The following is a 10,621-nucleotide window of genomic DNA, read 5'->3' as shown; positions in this document are numbered from 1 at the left end:
GCCTTCTGGAAGCAGAGCAGGACTGATTCCCCCAGTGCCCAAGGGCTCTGCTCACAGACTCCTGCTGACAGACCGAGCCTTAGCCAACAGAGCTCAGTCAGAGTTCTGGCCAAGGAGCACTACAAATTTCTTCCAGAATCGAGCAGGAGGTAGTATGTCTTTGATGTGGTGTGGAGGGCACTTCCTACAAGATATGCAACAGGTGTTGTACATTTGACTTTTCACTTGTAATTCCTTCCATGAACAGGACCCATGTACAGAGGCATCAGATGTCCAACAGCAGCTCCATCACCAAGTTCCTCCTCCTGCCATTTGCAGACACGTGGGAGCTGCAGATCCTGCACTTTGGGCTCTTCCTGGGCATCTACCTGGCTGCCCTCCTGGGCAACAGCCTCATCCTCACAGCCATAGCCTTCAACCACCGCCTCCACACCCCCATGTACTTCTTCCTCCTCAACCTCGCCCTCCTCGACCTGGGCTGCATCTCCACCACTGTCCCCAAAGCCATGGCCAATTCCCTCTGGGACACCAGGGCCATTTCCTATGATGGGTGTGTTGCACAGGTCTTTCTCTTTCTATTTTTCATCTCAGCAGAATATTCTCTTCTCACTGTCATGTCCTACGACCGCTACGTTGCCATCTGCAAGCCCCTGCACTACGGGACCCTCCTGAGCAGCAGAGCTTGTGTCCAGATGGCAGCAGCTGCCTGGGGCAGTGGGATTCTCAATGCTCTGCTGCACACTGCCAATACATTTTCACTGCCCCTCTGCCAAGGATACGCTGTGGACCAATTCTTCTGTGAAATCCCCCAGATCTTCAAACTGTCCTGCTCAGATTTCTATCTCCGGGAAGTTGGGGTGTTTGCCAGCAGTTTTGTCCTTGCTCTGGGATGTTTAGTTTTCATTATCCTGTCTTACATTAAAATCTTCACTATTGTGTTGCAGATGCCCTCTGAGCAGGGACAGCACAAAGCCTTTTCCACATGCCTCCCTCACTTGGCCGTGGTGTTTATGGTTATCAGCACCAGTATGTTTTCCTACCTGAAGCCCTCCTCCATCTCCTCTCCACCTCTAGATCTGCTGGTGGCAGTTCTGTACTCAGTGGTTCCTCCAGCAGTGAACCCCCTCATCTATAGCATGCGGAATCAGGAACTCAAATATGCCCTCAGGAAACTGATTCAATGGGTTCACAGTCAGGAGCAGGAAGATGCCCATGTTTCCTGACAGGTTTTTCCTTCATTTACTCCAGGGAAGGTCTGTGCATTTTTTCTTTTTAAGTCTGATGATCATGTTAAATACATACAAATGTATTTATCCACCCCTCATCTCCAAAGGCATGAACCTGCTGTGCCTGCTAACCCAAAGGCCTTCTGTACAGTTGTCATCAAGGTGTTATTTCTGTCTTCCTGAAGAGCATCTCTAATAAAATGGTGTATCCTCACTGCAGGAACAGAAGGCTGGTCTCTTTTTCCTTATGAAAGCAGGAATTAGCTTCAGGAATTGCAGTCTCCATTGCCTTGGCTGTGCTTCATTTTCCATAGGTTCAGAGGCAGGGATCAAAGAGAGGTGTGTTGCAGAATGAGGACTGGACTTTTGTGCACTTGTGGGTGTTTCCTACTTTGACCATCTTAGCCGGTACAAAGTAGCTCCAACACCTTGGGCATCACGGTCCCCTCTCTCTGCGGAGCAGCACTCAGGGTCCTGTGAGGAGCACTTGGAGGAGGCCAGGAGCACCAGGCCTGATTAGAGGAGGAATGGGGAGAGATCAGACAGGAGCTGACCTGGGCTGGAAATTTTCTGATAGACAAAAATGTGGATACTATATTAGCTTGGGAAACTGTTGACCATCACTGTGCACATGGGACCCTCAGCCCAAGATCCCGATTGGCTTGTTGTTGCATGAACAGATAGGAGAAGCTATCACAGGAGCCTTAGTCCAAGATCACACAATTTCACAAAATGCTTGAGGTATCGGTCATTTTATCATAGAACGTTTTCAAGTTGTTCAAGCATGACTTCCCTTTGGTGAATCCAGCTTACTACTGCCGATGACTTTCATGTCCTTTCTTTGCCTGTAAATGGTTGACAGGATGAGCTGCCCTGTTATCTTCATAGGGAAGAAGGTGAGGCTGACCAGCCTATAAGTCTCTTCTTCTTGCCCTTGAAAAAATGGAAAGAACAGCACTATTTAAGCTGCTATAAGAATGTTAACTCAATCCCAGCCACACCTAATACAATTAGGCTTGAAGAAGGCAGAAAGAAATTTATAATGGTTTTAAGGAGAAAATAAATCACCACGAATGTGAATTAACACTTGGTCAGGAGAAAGTACTGACCAATCCGATCTCTTAGTTAAGTTATCCCTGCTCAGAGCAGACTATGGTGCGAGAGAGCTCCAGAGGTCCTTTGTGACCCTAAGTCTTGTCAGGGGAAGGGGCTGGACAGTGGAGGCAGGGGTAATGGGCACTTCTGTGTGTTGTGACGTTGCTGGCTTTTGTAATCCCTGTCTGGCCCTGTCCTCAGCACTACCCAGTGACCATGTTCATCCTCAAAATGCAGCTCTGATCCGTGGGCTGCAGGACTCATCGAGGATGAGAGTACCACAGAAAATTTCTCAGAAACACTGTTGGGCATTACAGAATCACAAAATAATGAGGGTTGGAAGAGGCCTATGGAGACTGTCTAGTTCAAGCGCTTCCTACTCAAGCATGGCCAGCTGGAGCAGGTTGGCCAGGACAGGGTCCAGCAGTGTTTAGAACATCCCCAAGGATGGAGGCTGCAGTATCTCTCTGGGCAATGTTCATCAGTCACCTACAGTAAAGAGAAGTTTTCTTAGGGTCAGTTAGTGGCCATTGCCTCTTGTCCTGCTGCTCAGCCACCCTGAGAACATCCTGATTCCCTTATCCTGTCCTTTTGTCAGACATGTATATACATTGACAAGAACACCCTCGGAATGGTCTCTTCTCCAAGCTGAATAGTACCAGCTCTCTCAAACCATGTGCTTCTTGTACTTTGAAGCCCAGCAACAGACATAGGACTACAAAAATGGCATTACCAGTGCTGAGCAGAGTGGAAGGACCGCCTCCTTTGACCTGCTGGCAATGCTCTGTCTAATGCAGTCCAGGAGGCTGTTGGCCACCGTTGACACAAGGGCAGCCTGCTGGTTCATGGTCAGCTTGCTGTCTACCAGTACCCCAAGGTCCTTGTCTCCTCATCAGTCCCTCCCCAGCCTGTACTGGTGCAGGACTTATTTCTCACTATGGGAAGGACTTCCTTTTCCCTTTGTTAAAATTCCTGAGGTTCCAGTTCCCCAGCATGCTGAGGTCTATCTGGATGGAAGAGCACCCTTCTTCTCTATCAACCACTTCTCCCAGTTTTGTGTCCTCAGCAATCTGCTGAGGGTGCCCTATGCCCCATTGACCATGCTCTCTATAGAATTATGGAATCATTTACGTTCATGAGGTCATACGCACTCACTGCTACACACACTGTGCTCTCTCCCTGCATCTCATGTGTTTCACTGTCCCCCTGCAATAAAGGGACGTCACTCCAGGAGGTTCATGCATCCTCCAGGATTGTGGATGTTTCATGTGTCCATCCAAGTGTGGAGAGTGACAGAGGGGAAGAGAGCAAGGTCAACTCACAGGGTACAGCTGAGCACAGACGCCCCAGCACTGGGCATTCCCCACCTCCTAGGCCAAGGCACAAATGCCGAAAGGAAACTTCATCATCTCTGATTTTGTAAGGGCCTTCAGCACTGCCATATTGACATAACATATGTCTTTCTCCTTCACTCACAGACATGAATTCTTTCCAATTCATGATTTCAAAAACTTTCTACTCTATAGAAGATATCTTGAGCTTGCTGGATCTTCCTGGTGCTCGTTACAGTCTTCTGGGTTCCCTCCAGAGATCACGGTGAGGCTTCCTGTCTGCAGCAGGGCCTTTATGAAAAGCTTTGATGAAATGTTTGTCTTTTTGTCATTCTGCTGTGCAGAAAGAGGAATCACAGAAAAGCACTTCTTCCTGGCAAAAATTCTTTCTTGAGAAGGGGACCCAGCCTTTTCCACATTAGAGAGGGAAGCCAGCACTGTCCTTGCCACTTGGGCACATAAGGGCGCGACTTCTGCAAGATAACTTCTCATTGGCTGCTTTTTGCTTTTGCTTTTGCTCTACTCCCGATCATCTGATTTTGCTGTGGTTGGCCCAGATGATCTTGGAGGTCTTTTGCAACTTTAATGATTCTATGATTCTGTAATGTGCTGAGGGGAACCTGAGTGGGCACTAATGTCTTTAGTCTATGTCCATTCTTCATGCCATAGGGTATCTCAAACGAGTACCCAGAAGGGCAATGCACCACAGGGCTGAGATGCCTCCCAGACTCTAGGAGAGGCAGAAGGAGCCAGAGAGACACCACAACCATTGCAATGCCCTGCCTTTGGGTGTGCAAGGGAAGGACTTGTGTCTCTGAATACTGTTCTGTGTATGAGAAGTGCAGAAGGCCAGCTCAAATGTGGATGCCTCACAAAGCCCTGATGCTTCCATGAACAATCCCCACCATCCCCATGAGATCCATCTCACCTGCCCTGCACAGGTTCATTGCAAATGCCCCTGTCTGTTGCATCACCCTCCCCTGCCTTTTTGGACTGTGTCAGGAAATGTGCCAGAGGGACCAGAGAGCTTTCTGGAGACTTGGAATGACATCAAACCTTTCTTCTGGAAGAGGACAGAGGAGGGTGGGGAGAATTCAGGCTGGTCAGCCTCACCTCAGTCCCTCAGAAGGTGATGGACCAAGCTACAGCCACCTCCAGGCACTTGGACAAAAACGGGATTGCTGAACCCATAGGTGAGGGGAAAGAAAGGGATGCTGTCTACGTGCACTTTAGGAAGGCTTTTGACATTGTCTTCCAGAGACTTCTTCTTGCCTGGTTGGTGCTATGTGGACTTTACAAATGGATGAGGCTGTGGGTGGGAAGCATGCTGGACAATCAAGTCCAGGTGTCATCTGTGGTGCAAAGTTCTCCTGTCAGACAGTTCCTAGCAGTATCCCTCAGTGATCAGCACTTGGGCCAACACTGTTGAATGTCTTTATTGAATCTTGGAATTAGGAGAGAGCAGAGGTAGAGATACATCATGTGTTACTATGAACACAGTAGATCCTCTGAAGAGTGTATATTTGAAGCAGTTTGTGATACATGGAGTAGTAACTCGTGTCAATTAGATGATTGGTATAGAACAATGGAAAACACTGAGTAAATTGTTAAAGATTGTTGTTTAATGTTATCTGATAATCGTATTATTAGTGTAGTTTTAAGAGTTAACGAGATGCAGGAAAAGACAGTCTCGCATAAGTTAGTATCAATCATATTTTGTTATTTTTGGGAGCCTTCTGGTTTGAAGATAAGGAGGACAGAACCTATGCAGAAGAAAAGGAGCTGGTTGAAGCCACTCCTGTGGTTTGAATGAGATCAAGGAAACCACGGAGCCTGCACAGGAACAACAGGTTACTAGTGGTGATGAAAAAAATCATTAGCCTTCATCCCCACAACCCTCAACGACCACCACCAAGAGACACTGCGCTGGCACAAAAAGGAGGAATTTATGGAAATGCTAATTATGATACAAAGCAGGGATAGGTCATACATATGTATAGACGTACTTGGGTTTCTTATGAATACGTAGATGCAACATTCTTTATATAGAAAATCCCACAATTGTGTGTGCATGTTGGTGGAGCGCAGACTTTCCACACACCCAGAGCTGTTTACTTGCCTTTTATAAATACTACTAAATTCAGATTGAGTTGTAACCTCATTTATAACAAGTTGTAGAAAATTTACTTGATAAGTTTAACTTTAAAAGTTTCCTCTTTATTAGGTCAGGTTGTGTCCCACAAAGAGGGTGCTGGGTGGGTATGTTAGTATAAGGACTGTTGTGCCTCAGAAACTTCAAATGCAGTAGGAAGCCTCTGGTCACCTCAGCCTCTGGAGCTGACAAGCCAGCAGCAGTAACATGGCTGGGGACAGAGCCTATGAGGTGAATTCTTCCTGAAGCAACTGATGTGTTAGTCCTTGCCTCCTGGCTGACATTTGTGCTTTTCAGCTCACACCTGCCAGCATCCCTGATAAGGCAGCAGGACACACCTGCTTGGCAGACTGATTGTGAGATGCCCTCTGTCTGAGAGCCAGTGTAAAAGCATAGTGATCTTATGACTATGATTGTGTTGTTTTGTCTGTTGGGGAAAAGCTTGTCCTTGCGGGGAGGCGTGTAAGTTGATGAGTATGTACGCAGGGGGAAAGAGAAAGAAAAATGCAGAACTAACCGAGATTTGAGACAATTTGAGACTGTGGCAAGGCTAGAGAAAGTTTATGGCTTAGCTTGTACTCACGACATTTGCAGCTGGAAAAGCTGGCCAGAGGGCAGCAGGGGAAGATAATGATGGATGAAGTAACAACTTGCACGGAGCAAGTTCAACCCCAACTCAAATGGTGCACATGTGCATTTGTAGTCATGCTTATACAACACCAAGGAGGAGCATGGTGGCCATTGTGACATGTGTTGGCCCCACGTGTCAGAACAGCTACCGGATAGGAGGGGATAAAATGAGTACTCCACCAGAGGAGAGAGATGTGATGCACTATCAAGGACAACATTGCCTCAGTGGGGACAACTGTTCAAGCAGTATGCCTACTGACTCCTTCCTCTAGTACATCATTGACTGGGAAAACCACTGTGCTCATTGGTACCAGTGTCATCACCCTGGGGTCTGTATGTATGCAAATAGCTCATAATAAATCTTGTTTAATTTATACATATGTATTTATAAATGTAATTATATATATACATATAGTCTGCTCTTTGCTAAACTGAACCAATCAGCTTCAGCCCCTGGAATCTAACTACAACAGAGCTTGATAGGCCTCATGCAGGAAGAGGCCTTGGGTGTGGGTTTTCAAGTCCCTTCTGCCCGATTATACGGTGGGACAGCAACAGGCACACAGCTTGGTCACATCTCCCTGAAAAGCTGGAAGGCCAGCAGCAGGTATGTGGATTGGAAGATGCTGGTAAGGTTTCATCTGTCTGATCAGCTCACAGTGTACCAGAAGGTTGATGGGTTAGGATACCTGCTTGAAGGGTGATTTGGGGTGGGGATAGGACAGTACAGGACAGACTGTGGTGGAGAAGACCAAAAGCACTGGCAAGGCTGCAAGGCCCCAGCAGCACCAAGGTCTTTGTCCCCCTGGCTATGGCAGTTGTCTCTGCTACTGAGGCTCACGAGGACACATGCTGTGCTCATGACACTGGGGCCTTGTTGCCTCCTTGCAACCCAAGAGGGAGGCCAGCAGGTGTCGTAGCATTGTCCTTCACACAGCATCACACACCCCACATCCCACTGCCCCAGGAAGAGCCCTGAGCCATGGGTGAGGGACAGGACCTCCCTGCCCAGGGGCTGGGGGCCAGGGCTTGGCCTTTCTGCTTCACCAAACAAACCAAGGCCTTTACTCAGCATCAGAGTCTCCTGCCCAGTGCCTTTGCCTACCTGCAATCATGGCCTCCAATTGTCTGCTCTAACAAGTCCATGGGGAGGCTTTGTCAGTAATGACCCTCACTGGGGCCCATTAATACTCCCAGATAGTTCAAAGTTTCCTTCTGACTTGAACTTCTCCTTCAGTTACATCATTCTCTTCTCACTACCTGAGGTTCATAGACTCAGCACCAAATGCGCCATGGGGCTCATTACCATTCAGCCATTTTCATCCAGTCTCCCAGACTTGTACAGTTAATTAGTGAGGTTTCAAGAATGCAGTTTAAAGATAAAATTTTCAATGACCAGATTTCTTAGTGCATTTTCCTTCTTTAAGATTATTTTCCATTAGTTTAGAGTTTTCAGAAGAACCGATAGCATCATTCTTTAGTTGTAATGGATCCAATCTGCCTCCTAAGGAGGTCTGGAGAGGTGGAAAACAGTTCCTTGATGTTCTAGACAGTGTGGTCAGCCTTGTTGCTCACTTCCCCATCCCCACCACTTCTCTCATCAGCCACCTGGGACTTGCATCACTTTTCCTTACACCAGACTTCTACACTGTATTCTGCAGGTTGTTGTTACAGCTCCTTTGCACCCATTCCCACCGCTGTTCCTCAGACAACTGGCTGCACACAGGCACAGTTTTTGTTGTTGGTTTTGTTGTTAACATCTAACACCAACCAAGCTAACAAACAAACCCCACAGTCCTCAACAGTGAGCCAAATCCAAGTTGCCTCCAATGAGGTGCACCTTCCAAGGGTTGGCTATACAAGAAAAGATTGACATAGGTTTGAAATGATGAATAGAAATGCAATTACACAGTTGGGCCTCACAAGGACAGAGTAGAGGTGGACAATCACCTCCCTCCACCTGCTGGCTGCTCATCTCTTGATACAGCCCAGGACACAGTTGAACTTCTGGCCCACAAACACGCACTGCCAACTCACATCAAGCTTTCCATCTAACGGAACCCCCAAGTCCTTCTCTGCAGGGCTACTCTCAATGAGTTCTTCTCCCAGCCTGTACTCACGTCCAGGATTGCCTCGGCCCAGGTGCAGCACCTTGCACTTAGATGTGTTGAATCTCATTAGGTTTACGTGGGCCCACTTCTCAAGTGTGTCCAAGTCCCTTTGGATATCATCCCTTCCTTCTGTCATACTAATAGCACCACTCAGTTTGGTGTCATCTGCAAATTTGCTGAGGGTGCACTCGATACCACTGTCTATGTCATTGATAAAGATACTGAACAGTACTGGTCCCAGGACAGACCCCTGAGGGACACCACTCATCACCAGCCTCCACTCAGACATAGAGCCATTGACCACCACTCTCTGGGTGCGAGTTTAAGCCAATTCCTTATCCACTGAACAGTGCACCCATCAAATCCATACCTCTCCTATTTGGAGAGCAGGATGTCATGTGCGATCACGTTAAAGACCTTGCAGAAGTCCGGGAAGATGACATCGATCGATCTTCCTTTGTCAACTGATGCAATCACTCCATAGTAGAAAGCCACCAGATTGGTCAAGCACGATTTACCCTTGATGAAAATGTGCTGGCTCTCTTGGATCACCTCTTTGTCTTGCATGTACCTTGACATTGCTTCAAGGAGGATCTTTTCCATGGCCTGTCACTCTCTCCTGCATGTTACAGGAAACCAGAGTGAAAATGTTCCATGGAATGCTTCAGATGGCTAAAGTTGTTCCAATCATAACTGTATTATTTGCCTTTCTTGGTGGGAATATTCACATCTTTCTGTATGCATAGAAATATATATTTGTATAGCTACATCTGTAACTACAGATATATGTGCAAGTAAATGGAAATGTATATACAGAGTTACTGCATACATATAGATAACTGGGAGACTCACAGGCAAGTGGCTGGGATTCTAGGATTTTACATTACCTGAACTATCAGGAAACCAACCCAGCAGTGCTGGGAGCTGGGGAGAGGAGACACGTGGAGAAAGGTCCCAGTGACACGGCTGGGAGGTGGGTTGTGATGCAATTCCTACTGCAGTGACCTGACTGCCGGGTGGCAGGCAGGCAGACACAGCGATGTCATCGAGTGCATCACAAACCCCATGGGACACAGGGGGCAGCTCTGACAGGGGACAACTCTGTCCACCATGGCTGGGCTCCTGCTGCTGAGGTCACCTTCTCACAACAGTGCGATGGGCCAGGAGAAGGCAGGCCTCAGGAGGCCATCAAGAGCAGCAGCTGTGGAAGTTGCAGGCAGATGCCTGGGCCCTGGGGAGGGCTGCCCTGCAGTGACACCACCTGGACATGGGGTGGGAGCCTGTGGGAAAAGGCACAAGAAAGTGCTGGGTGTGACAAAGCACAGCACGAGAAAGGAGCAGAATACAGGCAGGGCTGTGAGGGACAGCAGCATCTCATGTGCCTTTGGTGGGCAGAGATGTGAGCAATGGGCAAATGGCACAGAGAGATGGAGGGGAGCAGTGGGGACCAGAGGTCTGGTCCTTGCTCTAGAGACTCCAGATGCCTTGTACCTGATCGCATCTCTCTGTCCTGCCTTCTTCCAGTTGCAGTTGGTCTGGGAGCGCTCTGCCGTACCCGCCTGCGTGTGCATATCCATGTGTGTTTACAAGATTGTGTCTTTGTGTACACATGGCTGAATATTCTTGCAGACACCAACTCTAGGTGAGCTTTGCCTTTCCTAAAAGCGTATGTCCGTCAAAAGTTAAGATATCTAAGTTTCTTTTTTGGAGCCTGTCCTTGCTGTCACACCCTGGCAGATCCTTCATGGCCCCTCTCAGTGTCCTGTTCCTGCATCATCCCAGCCCCACTGCCCCACTCCTGGACCCACAGCCGTGCTGCTAAGACACTGCACATGGCAGTGCACATTCAGGGTTGGGTCAAGCTCCTGCTATTATAATCCCAATGGCACACTTGGGGTCCCCCCCTGCCATGGCCCTCCTGCCTTTGCAGCCTCCTTAGCCCCCAGCCCCCGGTTTGTACCCTGACCCAGCCCCAGTCCCATGGGGGCTTCTGCAGACAGCCCTGCTCCAGGTCTTCAGGGCTCTGGGCCAGGACAGAGGCCAGCAGGGTTGGCTGTTCCCCTGACACAGGCCCTG

The 10,621-nt window shown here is 48.4% G+C and overlaps 1 protein-coding gene across 1 annotated transcript in view; it reads left to right on the top strand.

The window, feature by feature from the left end:
* Positions 1-269: 269 nt before the first annotated feature.
* LOC311216515 (olfactory receptor 14I1-like) overlaps positions 270-10,621 on the top strand; it is a gene marked incomplete at both ends in the record, with an annotated part of 29,190 nt that continues 18,838 nt past the window's right edge. Inside the window, one exon of the mRNA XM_084298039.1 lies at positions 270-923. Within this exon, the coding sequence (XP_084154165.1) occupies positions 270-923 (654 nt within the window). The remainder of the gene's footprint in view (positions 924-10,621) is intronic.

The sequence above is a fragment of the Netta rufina genome, assembly GCF_964035555.1.
Source record: "Netta rufina genome assembly, chromosome: 18".
NCBI classification, from domain to species: Eukaryota; Metazoa; Chordata; class Aves; order Anseriformes; family Anatidae; genus Netta; species Netta rufina.
Note: the sequence above shows the minus strand (reverse complement) of the source record. Positions and strands in the feature narration are given on the sequence as shown.